This window comes from Gekko japonicus, unplaced genomic scaffold, assembly GCF_001447785.1.
Source record: "Gekko japonicus isolate JY-2015 unplaced genomic scaffold, Gekko_japonicus_V1.1 scaffold250, whole genome shotgun sequence".
In the NCBI taxonomy this organism is placed as follows: Eukaryota; Metazoa; Chordata; class Lepidosauria; order Squamata; family Gekkonidae; genus Gekko; species Gekko japonicus.
The window spans coordinates 1,162,921-1,178,229 of NW_015167538.1; the positions used below are offsets into that span (position 1 = coordinate 1,162,921).

Below are 15,309 nucleotides of genomic sequence, written 5' to 3' on the forward strand. Positions count from 1 at the left end.
TGCTGGGGATTGAACCTGGGACATTCTGCACGCCAAGCAGGTGCTCTTCCACTGAGCCACAGCCCCTACCCATGAGACCCCTAGTCCATCAAGGTCACTATTGTCTATTCAGACTGGCAGCAGCTGCTGGGGATTGAACCTGGGACATTCTGCACGCCAAGCAGGTGCTCTTCCACTGGGCCACAGCCCCTACCCATGAGACCCCTAGTCCATCAAGGTCACTATTGTCTATTCAGACTGGCAGCCACTCTCCAGGGTCTTCCACATCACTTCCTGCCTCATCCTTTTCATTGGTGCTGCTGGGGATTGAACCTGCCCCTTCCTTGCTTGCTTTGTTCCCTCTAACAGCAGCTTCTCTTTCTCAGGCAGACGATGCCCTGCGGGCTGCAGCCTTTGAGCTGTTTGGCCACCTGGCTGAGATAGCTCAAGAAAAGCACATCAGGGGCTTTGCCAAGGAGGTGAGAGATGCTTCCGCTGCCCTCCTGTTGCACTTCCGGGATCCGAGCCCTGCTGTGGGCAAGGTAAGTAATGGGGGTGCAATGCACACCCTGGGGGGGGGGGCAGGGCCGCTTGTATTCCTTTGAGTCACCCTGAGCCTGCCTTGGTGGGGAGGGCGGGGTATAAATCTAATAAATCCCAGGCTGGCGCAATCCCCAGGCACCCTGAAGACAGCCTGAGCAAATCCCACTTGGCCCTTCTCTTGATCTGAGACAACCAAACCCTTGACTTCCCATTCCCAGCAAGAAGGGCTCCTCATAAAAGATGCCCGCTCCTCTCTACAGCTGGCTAGACCTGTGAGGGCGGTGGGGTTTCCTGCAACTGGATTGGGCCACAAACTGCAGGACTTCTGTCTGTCCAATTCCTGAAATAGGAGGCTTGGCTGTTTCCTAGAGGGGAGAGTCCGGTCCCTGGGTCTTCTTGACTGTGAGCTCTGCAGAGTCCAAACAAACTAGTGCCAAAGGGCATCTTAAATGCATCCTTTGTAGCTCTCGTGATTTGAGATCAGTCCTGAGACTTTAAACTCCCCCAATGAAACAAGTTCCGTTTGTGTAAATGGGGCAGAGGTCAAAACTCTGCAGGTGAGGAAAGGGGCTCCACTTCATGCCAAGAGTACGGAGGAACCCACAGCCCCAGCCAGATGGCCACTGTGCTGTGCTGTTGCCCGTCTCTCCTGGCAGGCCTGCTACACGGCCTTCGTCTTGTGTGCCCCGTTCCTGAGCCTCCGGGAGCTCACTTTGGACATGGATCCTGCATCGCTGATGGACGTGTCTGGAACACAGCACTCTCGACTGATGGGCAGGGTTTGCCAGCAGCTGGTGAGTGAGTGGTCAAGATGGGAATGTGGTTCCTGCCCTTCTCAGGCGACACAGGTCTGGGTTGCTGCTGGCAAGCAACTGGGGGGTGGGTAATCTATCTACTTACACAGACACGACACACATATGGACTTCACCTTCCCTCTGTTTGCACAGCTGTGCATTCTATGCCCAGGGTCAAACCAGGTCATATAAGCTGAATAAATCAGGTTTGCTTTCTTTGCACAATTCTGCCTTTTTGTTCTACTCCTGCTAAGCTAGGGGAGGAGGGGACAGGGTGCTGGAACCACAACCCCGCGTCTCTGCAGCGCTGAGCTCTAGAAACTTGTTTTCCGAACAAAACCCAAAACTTTAAAAAATCGATTCTCAGCAGGTTGCATTTGCGTAAATATATGTAGGTGCCGCCGTCATCTTGTATGTGGGTGGGAGATGGCAGCACAGGGGCTAGCGCTTTCCTGCGCGGAGGTGGGGGGGATGGACACAGTCTTATCTTTGGTCACCCTCAGGCCCAGACAGACCCGGCGCTCCTGGAAGTTCTGACTGCAGAGGTGCCCAAGTATATGCACTGTCCCTGGGAAGAGATCCAGATCGCAGCATGCCAACTGGCAGGTCAGTATTTGTGTAAGTTGGAGCTGGAGGCACAGAGTAAAGGGTCCAGATGCTCCCCCCCCCCAGCAGAGCCCATGTTGGGGGGACCCATGCAAGGAAAGTCTCGCATTGTTGACCCCAGACTTGAAGTGAGTCCTGGATTTTCCCCTTCTTCATGCAAGGAATCCTGGCAGAGAACATGGAGGTGCAGCAGCTCAGGCAGCTGGATCTGAGGCCGCTGTTGCAAGGTGGGTGTTGCATATGAAGCCCCCTGGCCGTGCAGTGGGGGCAGGGAACAAGGGCTGTGGAAGGGGAGAGAGGCTCTCAAGGAGGCGCTCCTGCTGTAGCTAGGATGGGCAGTGGCTCAGCATCTGCTTGGCATGCAGAAGGTCCCAGGCTCCACCCCCCACATCTCTAGTTAAGGATCCAGATAGTGGGTAAAGTAAAAGACTTCCGCCTGAGACCCCTGGAGAGCCGCTGCCAGTCTGAATAGCCCATAGTGACCTTGATGGACTAGTGATCTGATGGGTAGGGGCCGTGGCTCAGTGGCAGAGCATCTGCTGTGCACGCAGGTCCTAGTTTCAGTCCCCAGAGATGTGAAAAATCTCTGCTGCTTATGATCAAGGCCTGCATCAAGCGGAGGATCGTTCCACCGGTGGCGATAGGTGGCCCAGAGCACCCCAGAGCCCATCAGCGGGAAACGCTCGGCTTCTGCTGCATCCTTCCGGGTCTCTTCTGTTCCCACAGATCTGCACTCCTTGTGTGACCACTGCACCACTGCCATGGAGATCACTGCCAAGGAAGCCATCGACGCCATTGGGCAGAAATGGCAAGGGGCAGGGCAGCAGGTGAGGCCAGGAAGCCGAAGGAGGCCCTCCCTTTCTGGCTGGTTCTGCTGCTGACAACAAAACGGGGAGCCTTGGGACCACGGGAACCTGGCCTGCATGAGAAGAGGCAGAGAACAGGGCGCTCTAGAGAGGGAATGTACAGCTGACACACACTGGTCGGCTGTCCTTTGGACGTGGGGGTGTGCTTCTTGTCAGCTTAACCAGTTAGGGAGACAGCAAGAGAAAGAAGGAGGGGGGTGTTCAGAGCACACTTTTGGAGAGCATAATCCCCAAGGCTCTCGATGCCTGGACAGTATTAACACCCAGAGTATGACAAATAAACAAGATGAGCTTGAACGTCTTGTACAGAAAGGTAAATGGGACTTAACTGGCATTACTGAGATTTGGTGGGATGACTCCTGTAATTGGAATGGAGCTATGGAAGAGTATCACTTGTTCCAAAAAGGTGCAACGGAAAGGGAGGAGGATTCACACCATGGGTCAAAAATGTGTACATTTACGCAGAAATTCCAGAGGGGAGGACATCTGGGTAGCCCCATGGAAAACATATGGGTTAAAAGGATGGAGGAAAGAAATCAAAACAATATTTTCATTAGGGTCTCTTGCAGACCACCAAACCTAGATGATGGTTTCTTGGAACAGATTACAGATATTTAAAAGAAGCAACCATTAGTAATGATGGGAGAAGAAAAACCGTCCTTTATCATTTTTATCAGAGACTCAGACGAAAGGAATCCTGCAGGCGACACGAAATTGGGAGGGATAGCAACATTACAGTAGACAGAAATACAATTCAAAATGACCTTGGTAACTCAGAAGCCGAGCTGAGATTAACAAAATAAAATTCAACTCAGACGAATCCATTTATACAAAAAGAAACACATTGGTAGAGAGTGGGGGGGGGGCGTGATACCTGGCTTGGCAGTAGAACATAAGAAGAGCCCTACTGGATCAGACCAGTGGTCCATCTCATCGAGCATCCTGTCTCACACAGTGGCCAACCAGTTCCTCTGGAGGGCCAACAACAGGGCACAGAGGCTGAGGCCTTCCCCTGATGTTGCCTCCTGGCTCTGGGATTCAGATGATTAGTGCCTCTGGGTGTGGAGGGTCTCCTCAGTCACTGTGGCTAGTAGCCACTGATTTGTTGCTGTTCAGTCGCACAGTCAAGTCCGACTCTTCGCGACCCCATGGACCAGCTCCCACCAGGCCTTCCGGTCTTCCGCCGTCCTCTGAAGTTTGCTCAATTTCATGTTCGTTGCATCTATGGCACTGTCTAACCATCTCATCCTTTGCCGTCCCTGTCTTCTTTGACCTTCAATCTTTCCCAGCATCAGGGTCTTCTCCAGTGAGTGCTCCCTTCTCATTGGGTGGCCAAAGTATTTGAGCTTCAGTTTCATTATCTGGCCTTCCAGGGAACAGTCAGGGTTGATTTCCTTTAAGATTGACTGATTTGATCTTCTTATCTAATCCTGTTTTAAAACTGTCTATTCCTGTGGCAATCATTACATTCTCTGGCAGCAAATTCCACATATTAATCATCTTGCTGTTGAGTTTCTCCAGTAGAGCAAACAGCAAATCCTTGGGATTGTTCCAGGCAGGAGTCATTTTGTAGAAAGAGAGGTGCAGGAGCTCATTAGCATAACTCATTAGCTTAAGTTATTTGCATATGCCACACCCCATGACATCACCAGAGCCTGGCTTCCCTGCACAATCTTCTCTGAGTGCCCTGCAGCGAGAAGATCCCACAGGGAAGCCAGGCATTTAAATCCCCCCCCCCAAGTCTCTCCACAAAAGCGGAGCGGCTCAGGGGGAAAGGAGGGCATGTCTGCCCGGCTTCCCTTCTTGTCTCCAGCCAGCCTAGGCTCGAGTGGTTAAGACACTGAACTGCAGACCGGAAGGTCGGTAGTTCAGCAGTTCGAGACCTGAGTACCGCAAGATGGCGTGAGCTCCCGTCTCTGGTCCCAGCTCCTGCCAACCTAGCAGTTCGAAAGCAAGAAATTGCAAGAGATAGATAGGTACCGCTTTGGTGGGAAGGTAACAGCATTCCGTGCGCCTCGGCATTTAGTCATGCCAGCCACATGACCATGGAAACGTCTTTGGACAGCGCTGGCTCCTTCGGCTTGGAAACGGAGATGAGCACCACATCCCTAGAGTCGGATTCGACTGGCTTTCGAGCAAGGGAAACCTTTACCTTTTACCTTCTGCTGTTAAGGCTACATTCAGGCTACAGCAAAGTACACATTACACAAAATGCTGTAAGGGAGCTACTACTGAGCTGTTGTTTTTAAATGAAAAGCAGCCGTGAAGGCTGCAGTTTGGAACTAAGGGGAATGAGGGCACAGTTCGTCCCTTCCCTGCCTTGTTGGTTTTTTGCGCTCAAAATCCCCCCCTGCTGCTTTCCCCATCCTGGGCTTAAAATTATTTCACTCAGCTGAATGGGGCCTCAACTGGAAGTGGCCTTTTGGGCAGTAAACAGTCAGCAGGGAGAGGATGCTTTGCCCAGGTGCCCCACGCATGAAACTGCACCCTCTGCTTTTCATTAAAAAGCAGCTGTTGGGCAATTTGGGTAACATTTGGCTAACCTTTCTGGGGACCAGTACCATCTATGATACAAATTGCTCAAATGTTTGCTGGAAATGTAAACTAAATGTTGGCACCTTCTACCACATGTGGTGGCGTTGTAAAAAAATTCAAAATTATTGGAAAACCATACAAAAACTTATAGAGGAAATCTTGAAAGTAAAATTGGAAATGGTACCAGACATATTTCTACTGAATGTTATCCCAGATAAGTTTTCTTTTAATGAGAAATATGTAATTGCGTATGTAATAACGGCAGCAAGAATACTCTGGGCTAAATATTGGAAACTAGATTGTGTACCCAGATCAGATGAAGTATTGAGTAAACTGTTGGAAGTAGCGGAAATAGATAAATTAAATATGTATCTACAAGGGAAAAATGACGAAGATTTTTTAGATAGATGGGCAGGATTGTACAAATGGTTGGATAAAAAGAGTGGACTCTGAAAATATATGTAATACTGTACAATGAACAGATGTATGTTAAACTTTAAATAAAACTTTAAAAAAAAAAAAAAGCAGCTGTTGGCACTTTGTTACGCTTATCTGTGTGGAATGTCAAGCTTGTCTGTTTCTGCAGTAGGATATGACAATGAACAGCCTGGCCAAGGAAGGGGGAGAATACCCGCCTTCAAGACACTTTCCCTCCTGGCTTGGCCCTGTGTCACACATCTAGCTGTCAAAAGCTGCTGAAACCTTCGCTTGCTATGCTCTATGTCCAGAATGGCCACGGGTGCCAAGCAGTGGGTTGCCTTGATTGGGAACAGCTCCAGCCGTGGCAGTGCTGGTTTGGTTTTCATGCTCCCCGGCCAAGCTTTCCAGAGTTTGTGCTTCATGGTGTGTATGTAAAAGTGGTGTCAAGTCACAGCCAATTCATGGTGATCCCCCAGAGGGTTTTCAAGGCAAGAGAGGAACAGAGGTGGTTGCACTGCCTGTCCCTGCACAGGGAACCTGGACTTCCTTAGGGGTCTCCCATCCAAGTACTAACCAGGGCAAATCTTGCTGACCTTCCGAGATCTCATGAGATCAGGCTAGCCTGGGCCATCCAACTCTTCCAGAAAAACTAAGAACTACAAGAAAGATGCCTAGTCTTTGTCATCCCCACGTACAACTTCTAGCCTAACTTGGCCCTACAGGGCTCAAACGTTTGCTTGCTGGTCCAATAAAAGGGGTTTGTGTGACTTTTGCTTTGGAATTTTTCTGCGTATCAGCTCAACTATGCGACCAATTTGGCCCTGCTAGGGGCAGACGATGATGTGGAGCAAGTACGTGTCAGGGCACAGCATGGTGACGTGTGGTATTAGATCACTGCTCCTCAACATGGCACCACAACGCCCATTAGTGTATTTCCTGGTACCCACTTGAAGAAGAAGAGGAGATTGGATTTATACCCCGCCCTTCACTCGGAGTCTCAGAGCGGCTTACAAACTTTCTCCCCTTCCCCTCCCCACAACAGACACCCTGTGAGGCAGGTGGGGCTGAGAGAGCTCTGACAGAAACTGCTCTTTTCAAGAACACCTCTTGCTAGAACTATGGCTTGCCCAAGGTCATCCAGCAGCTGCAAGTGGAGGCGTGAGGAATCAAACCCGGTTATCCCAGATTAGAGTCCGCGCACTTAACCACTACACCAAACTGGCTCTCACTACACCAAACTGGCTCTCACTACATTTGCTTCTCCCCAAAGCAAAAAGCCAGTCCTCCTGTCTTTCCTCTACTTCACCGAAACAGGATGCGCGTCAGAAAGAAGAGCCTAAGACCAATCAACTTTGGGTCTGCAAGGAGTACTCATTCAGAAATAGCAGTATCCTCAAAGGCTGGGACCTTTCAACTGCTTGTAACTGTCCTCCACAGCAGCCATTTTGTGGCAGCACCTTTCTCAAACTGCCAAAAAAGCCCATGGTTCTCCACAAAGCTGGGGATCTCAGCTCTAGATGTCACGGGGGGGGAGTGGGCATTTGAGAGAGTTCTGCTTGTTTCAACGGGCTTTCCCTAATATTCCGTTTCTCCCCTCTCCCTTAACCAACTGAACTTATTTTCCTGCTGTGACCAACTGACCAAATCACAGCTGTGACTCTAGGCCTTAAACAAAACCATAGAATGAGATAACATTTCTCCCCTGCGGCTGCAGCATAGATGTGGCCAGAGAGTCCTCCCTTTCGCCTCAGAAGCACATGCTTTTGATTCTAAGCTGGGAACGGACAAAGATTCTTGGATCCTTTTCCCCCTTCAGAGGGGAGGCAGAAGCTGGAGATGCGTCCCAACACCGATCACAGAGTTCAACAGATGTACACAACCTGTGCCAAGCCCAGATTTGGGAGGGGGGGAGCTTCTGCCCATACAAGAACAGGAATGGCCTAGGTCTGTTGCACACTATGGGCAGGAGAGTGCCTTTTGGATTTTTGTAAAATTTTATTTTCGGTGATGGCTGAAAATCCAGATGGGCACAAGTACTGGAAAAGAAATGCAGACAGAGCATTAGATATAAGTAGACTTCTTAGCAACTATGCCGAGAGAACTGATTATGTGCACATGATACATTATTATTAACTAGTTTACAGTGCCCTCCTAAACAGCTACACCCTTGAAGACAATGGGCTTAGAAGGCATGACTCTGCTTAGGGGGCCGGTGCCGCTTTAATTTAAAATACTAACAGACGGCTGTTCTTTCATATGCTCAAAGCAGTGCCCAGATACATGGATAACATCATAAACATGGAAAGCGACATTACATTAAAACAGCACAACCGGAGGCTGATTTCCAAAGATGCTTTTAGAAAGTCTGGCTTGCATTTTTTCCGCTTAAAATGGATAGAGATCACACTTCTCGAAGCAGCCCCTTCCAAAGGACTGGGACTGCCACTGGAAAAGCATTAATAGGAACTGAAACCGTCCTGACCTCCCTCCACATTGGGACTGTAAGCAGCCCTTGTTGTGACAAACACAACGTTCTTGAGGACTCAGACTGAGAAACATAGAAACATAAAGCTAGAAGGTACCCCCAAGGGTCATCTAGTCCAACCCCCAGCAAAATGCAGGAAATTCACAGCTATGTCCAGAAGAAGGCAAAAAACCTCCAGGATCTCTGGGCCAATCTGGCCTGGAAGAAAATTCCTTCCTGGCCCCAAAGTGGTGATCAGCATTCCCTTGGGCATATGAGAAAGGGCCATGGAAGCCAAGCACTGGCTCGTCCCTTCCTAAGTACATGGTGAGAAGCAGTCCAGGAGGCATGTAGCTCTCAAGCCATTATGAACTTTAATGCTTAAAACCAGCACTTTGAATTGATTTTGGAAACAAATTGGCAGCCAGTGTGGATGCTTCAAGATCTCAGTAATATGGCCAAATTCACTCGCTCCCATCAGCAGCTGGACATCTGCATCACGTACTGGTCAAAGTTTCCGAGTTGTCTCAAAGGCAGTCCTCCCAACAACATTGACCAACTTCTCTGTCAGCAAGGCCAGATACAGAATGCCCCCAGACTCTTAAATGAACCCCCCCCCAATGCATTGGAAGTCTACAAGGAATCACTGGAGGAATAAATCATTGGAAATTATATCCTCCACCCCATCTGGCCTGAGTTTGTTCTCCTCTCCTTGCAGGTACCTAGCCTGAGTGCACCCAGAGGTAGGAGCCCTTGGGAGTGAACCAAGAACTCATGGGCAGGGCACTCAAAGAAATTAATGAGCAGTAGGCTCAGAACAGTTCAAAGGAAGCACTTCTTCACCCAAGGAATAATTAACACATGGAATTCACGTCTATTGGAAGTGGTGGCGGCTACCAGTATAGACAGCTTCAAAGGGGATTGGATAAACATATGGAACAGAGGCCCCTCAGTGGCTATTAGCCACAAGGTATAGATGGAACACTCTGTCTGGGGCAGTGATGCTCTGTGTTCTTCGTGGCTGGGGGGAGCAACAGTGGGAGGACTTCTGGAATTCTGGCCCAGCTGGTGGACCTCCAGATGGCAGTTGGGTTTTGGCCACTGTGTGGCACAGACCGTTGGACTGGATGGGCCACTGGCCTGATCCAACATGGCTTCCCTTATGTTCTAAGGGGCTCTTGGCCCATGGCTCACAGCCTGGGGCCTGTGGTAGAAGAGAAGAGACTGGATTTATACTCCACCCTTCCCTGCCCAAAGGCGTCTCAGAGCGGCTTACAATCTCCTTTCCCTTCCCCTCCCCACGACAGTGACTCTGTGAAGTAGGTGGGGCTGAGAGAGCTCTTTCAAGAAGTGCCCTTCAGAGAACTTGTGACTGACCCAAGGTCACACCAGCAGCTACATGCAGAGGAGTGGGGAATCAAACCCAGTTCCCCCAGATTAGAATCGGCACTCTTAACCACTATACCAAACTGGTAGGCAGCTCAGTAGACCAGGACCAGCTTATATATGCTTGCATTTTCTTTGTTTGCTTTTAATCTGTTGGAATGGTTTTGTAATTTGGAACTTTCAATACGCCACTTCAGGGAGAAAAATAGCACAGCAAGGCACCTGTATTAAATAAATTAGCCCAAATGTCCCCCTCCAGAATATAATAAGCTTTCAAGGAGCCTCAGCAGCTGGTTACTTCCCCCCATCCCCTCCTGCCCTTTCATGAATGCCCAGGATCCCATACGCATCCACAAAAAGTTCACAAAAGCAGACAGTAGAATAGAAAGGTGCCCCGATCCTCCTGATATGATTCATCCCATTGGTCCCCCTGATCCACTTTCCTCAACAAAGCACCAAGCAGATGCTGGATTTTCATCACCGCTTCTCCGAAAACAGCATCAACACCACCCCGACTCACCTTAACCACGCAGAAAGGGAGACGTGTTGGCAGGCTTGGGCGCTTCACGGGGGAGGCTTGGAGTAGAAGTAATAGCTTCCATATGCCACGGTCCCGACGGACAGCATGGCTCCAAAAATCTGCATCAGCTTTGATTTGTCCAACCACATGCTGCTGGCTTTGGGGAGGGAAAAGCAAATCACAGCCTGTGAGAATCGTGGGTAATCCAATTTTGGGAGTTCTGTTAAGGAGTGGGGATGCTAAGTGGAAAGGGACCTTTCCCAGTTCTCCAGGGGAACAGTCCAATGAACTGTGTGGAGAAATATGAGTGGCCAGGCTTTATTCCCCCAAATGTACTCTGAAAGTAAGGGTTGCCAGCAATATTCTCTCTAAGCTGTGGAGTCTTGTGAGCAAAAATTCTACTTTGTGAGCTACAGGCATTAAAGTTGTGAGCGAGCCATTTGGCTACTGCATAAATCAGTTTCCTCTGGAGCCCTCCTTCCTGAGCGAAGAGAAAAATGTGTGAGCTGGAGGCTAAGAAACTGTGAGCTAGCTCACACTAACTCAGCTTAGAGGGAACACTGGTTGCCAGCCTCCAGGTGACACCTGGAGATCTCCCCCTGTCACGATTGATCTCCAGATGCTCAAGATCAGTTCCCCAGGAGAAAATGGCTATTTTGGAAGGGCGGGTTCTATGGCATTATACCCCTACCATGATTCCTCTACGCTTGGCAGTTGGCAGCTTAACTTTCTGAACTGTCTTTTAAAGTATTTTGTGTACGGAATGATATGAAATTTCTGCCTGTGGTGACAGGAGGGTTACTAACTTCCAGGTGGGACCTGGAGATCTCCTGGAATGACATCTGTCCCCCTGGAGAAAACGGCTGCTTTGTATATAATATTTGGAGGTAAAGAGGCTGTATGCTCGTCTGTTTTGGAGTGAAGTAATAGCTGAATGTTGATTTATTTTGAAAACCTTAATAAAAAATATTAAAAAAAGAGAGAGAGAGAAAACGGCTGCTGTGGAGGATGAAGCCAACAGCGTTACACCCTGCTAAGGCCTCTCCCCTCCCTCTCCAGGCTCCACCCCCAAATCGCCAGGTGTTATTTCCCAACCCAGAGCTAGCAACCCTATCTGAAAGCCAGGGCTGGGACACGGAGGTGCAAGTTTTAAAAGAAACGTTTCTTCTGGCAAGATGAAGGATGCCGAGTAGTAAAATGATGTTCAAATTGAAAAAGGGAACGTTTAAAAAGAAAGGTGTGGGACGTGCACGGCACAGGACAGGGCTGGAGTTGTGGGGGCTGCACATCCACAAAGCCCTCCCCCATTCCTTAGGATGACCTCAGCTGCAGTCCTGGGAACATCTGCGTCAGGAAAAACATGTTTCAGTTGGGTATGCAGCAGGCTTGAACTCAGGGGCAGACCAGCCATCTAACTTACTAGGAAATTTCCTGGTGAAGCCACTACCCTATGGGGGCCACTGGCGGCCAGAAGGAAACAGTGCCAGGCCCCAGCAGCCTCAGTGGCCACGTGGCTCAGAATCTTCAGCAGTAATGATAACTGACGTCAGTTCATCCATTGCCTCCTCCCGCGGTGCTGTCAGTTTGCAGGGGGAAGCCGTGGTCAGCTAGGGCTGCTGCCATCCTCCAAGTGGGTCCTGGAGATCTCCCGGAATTGCAACTGGTTCCCAGGCTAGGGCGATCAGGTCCCCTGGAGAAAATGGCTGCTTCGGAAGGTGGACTCTATGGCACTGTACCCTGCTGAGGTCCCTCCCCAAGGCTCCATCCCCACAGATCTCCATGAATTTCCCATGCCGGAGGTGGCAACCCTACGGTTGGTGCTGCTTAGCCGAGAAACCCGTTTTAACTTCGCCAGGGCCTTGCAAAGGCGCCAACAAGAACCTCTTCAAAGGGGTCCCCAAAAGTGAACGGGAGCCTGCGCAGTGCACGTTCCCCTCCCTCGCTAACCAGTAACCAGTCCCCAGCCCCAACCGACGCAGCGCTTTCAGCTCAGACGAGTCAGGCTCTCAGGCCCACCCAAGCCAATCGCCGTAGCTTCGTCCGGGCCACGCCTCACCCGAGCTCCGGGGTCTCGGCACACCGCCGGCGACGCGCTTGACCTCGAGGGCGCCCTGTGGGCGGCCGGGCTTGAAAATGGCCGTGTGCACCTCAACGGGCAGGGCGCCTTCGGCCTCAAAGACCTCACGGAGCAGATCCTCGAGGCGCTGACGGGCCTCCGCCTCCTCGTCCTCCCGCGGCTGCACGATCACACCGACCAGGGCGGCCGGGGCGCCGCGACTCTGCTCCCGCACGCCCTGCAGCACCTCCCGCAGCCGCGACAGCCGCTCCCGCAGCGACGACGGCCGGCAGAGGAAGAAGATGAGCTGCCCGCTGGCCTGGCCCGGCGGAGAGGGCGCGGCAGACGGCGGCCGGGGCAGACTGGGCTCGCCGGTGGTGGGCACGACGGCGCGCCGGTCCGCTGCGCAGCCAGGGCTGGTGGTAGGGGGCAGCACGTGGTGCGCAAAGGAGCTGAGCACGGCCTGGGCGCTGTTTGGTTCCCACGACTCGCCGGCCAGCAGCACCACCTGCGTGCGCTGCACCACCGCATCGGGCTCGGCCGGCCCCCCGCCGCCGCCGCCGCCGCGCCCGCGGACGGCACTGGACTCCTCTGCCTTGGCCTCCCGCGGCGTGTCACAATAGCCCCCCTACCGCCGCGCACCCCACGTAAGGAGCTGCGTGCGCGCTTGGCCCGGGAAAGGCTACTTTCGGCTAGCCCGTGCGCCCCTCTCCAAGCCTTGCGCCCAGGGCGCACCAGAGCCTATCAGGTCAGAGCGCTCTTGGATTTTCAGACGGGGTTTGATAGAAGTTTTCCGGGCGGAGTGGGTGGTGCAGTACATAACCTGTGGAAATCATTGCTACCGTCAGTACTGAGAAGGCCTTAAAAAGAGGAAAGACAGACCTGCTTTATCAAAACCAAAAAGTAAATACGGAAGGAAGATAACAGGGAGAACCCTGATTCCAGAGGTCTCTTTTGGCCTGGTGGAGAGAAGATGGCATGGTATATTATCAGATCTCAGGAAACTAACCAGGGTTGGTGACTGCCTTAGAAACAGAGCTGGAATGGACATCAAGAGTAATTTAGTCCACCCCCCTACACTACACAGGAAATTCACTGTTACCTCCCCACTCCTGTTCTATGCCCAGATGAAAGCAAAACATCTCCAGGATCCCCAGCCAATCTTGCCTGGAGAAAAATTCCTTCCTGGCCCCAAAGTGGCAATCCAATCAGCATTACCCTGGGTATGTAAGAAAGGGCCACAAAAGCTGAGCACTGACTCATTCCTCCCTCTTGTGATTTGCCTAAGTTCACAAAATCAGCATTGCTGTCATATGGCCATCCAGCCTCTACTTAAAAACCTCCAAAGAAGGAGAGCCCACCATGTTCCAAGGAAGCCAGCTCTTAACTGTTAGAAAATTCTTCCTAGTGTTTAGTCTCCAAAGCCCCTTACTGGGATCACCACAATAACAAAGAATCTTCTTGCAGCACCTTGAAAACTAACACATTTATTGTGGTATAAACTTTTTTGAGTCCGAGATCACCTCCCTAACCTACATGCAGATATCCAAGTTTCTGGTTGAGAGAGTGCAGAAAAGCACTTTCCACAAGGAGGTTTTGACAGAAGAGAGTCGCTTCTTCAGAGATGTGTGAATGTGTTTAAAACCAGAAGGGGCCACTGAAGTTTACAGCGCACAAAGGGATTAATGGATCATGGCCGCTTTATCTTGCTGTGCTACTGCCAGTCTCGAGAAGGTATCTACTCTCGGTTCCACTGCCTCAGTTTCAGCATACTGGGGTCAGGATGGGTCCCACAGTCATGCAAGTACACAAGAACGTAAGAAGAGCCTTGCTGGATCAGACCAGTAGTCTATCTAGACCAACATCCTGTCTCACACAGTGCCGGCCAACCAGGTCCTCTGGAGGGCAAACAAAAGGGCTTAGAGACCGAGGCCTTCCCCTAATGTTGCCTTCTGGCTCTGGGATTCAGAGGATTAGTGCCTCTGAATGTGGAGGTTCCCCTCAGCCATCATGGCTTTTTTTTTTTAATTAACATTTTTATTATTGCATCCAAAGTAAATTAAGCCATACTTTCACCAGTAACAAAGATACAACTTCATGAGAATGCAACTCAATAACAGTTATAAACTAAATCAGTAAATATTACAAATCGTCACATTTTAACAGAAGGACCTTCTAAAAAGACATAAATGTATTATTTCATGGGGTTAAAGGGGTAAAGAATGCGAATCTCGTCTCTACTTGGCAAACCTTGGTAATACTGTCTTATAACGTTAGCCATTTGTGATAATGTAAGTTTGCAGGTAAAATATCGTGCGAGGTGAGATAAGAGAATATTGGGAACCAAATTGACTCAAATTTGGAGTTGATTGCCTGGGAAACCTGTGTCTTATGCATTTTCTCTGTAATGTTTGCCATCACGAATTGATCCCAAACCTTTTCATGCCACATTGCTAATGTTGGCGGCAAAGAAGATTTCCAGCAAGACGCTATTGTTAGGCGAGCTGTGGCGAGGAGCAGTGAGATTATTTCTTTGTTTCTATTATCTAGCTCAGAATCCCAGTGGTTTAATAAAAAAAATTCAGGCTTGAGATTGAGGTAATGCGAAGATATATCATAGATCTGCCTTCTAATCTCTCCCCAAAACTTGCCGATTCTCGGGCACTCCCACCAGCAATGGAGGTAGGTGCCCACCTGCCCACAGCCTTTCCAGCATAGTGGGCTGTTATTCACGTTTATTTTATGTAATTGATGAGGGGTTATGTACCAGCGCGACTGAATCTTAAAAAACTGTAGTCGGACATTGAATATGGTGGAGCAATTGGCTGGCGAGGACCACACATTTTCCCAGTCTACTTCATTCCATTGTACCGACAGCTCTTTTTCCCATCGATGTTGAAATTTGAATTTTGGATGATTCTCTTCCGAGATTATTGTGCGATATATTTTAGACACCGTGCCTTTCGGAGAATTGGGATAGTGTTTAATGATTTTTTCTAGGTTTGTTAAATCCCTGTCAAACGTGCCCTGCTCCGCAAGGCAATCAGTGAGGTGCTTTAATTGTAAATACTGAAACCAGGGAGTCTGCTTCCCCATTTTCTGGTCAAAAAATTGCTTGTCCCGCATTGTTCTTTTGTCCA

The 15,309-nt window shown here is 50.1% G+C and overlaps 1 protein-coding gene across 1 annotated transcript in view; it reads left to right on the plus strand.

Annotated features, from left to right (window-relative positions):
• LOC107112413 (maestro heat-like repeat-containing protein family member 2A) overlaps positions 1–8,970 on the plus strand; it is a 63,815-nt gene extending 54,845 nt beyond the window's left edge. Inside the window, exons 37-43 of the mRNA XM_015413542.1 lie at positions 366–521; positions 1,179–1,316; positions 1,820–1,922; positions 2,084–2,149; positions 2,649–2,749; positions 6,541–6,594; positions 8,926–8,970. Of these exons, the coding sequence (XP_015269028.1) occupies positions 366–521; positions 1,179–1,316; positions 1,820–1,922; positions 2,084–2,149; positions 2,649–2,749; positions 6,541–6,594; positions 8,926–8,970 (663 nt within the window). The remainder of the gene's footprint in view (positions 1–365; positions 522–1,178; positions 1,317–1,819; positions 1,923–2,083; positions 2,150–2,648; positions 2,750–6,540; positions 6,595–8,925) is intronic.
• Positions 8,971–15,309: the final 6,339 nt, after the last annotated feature.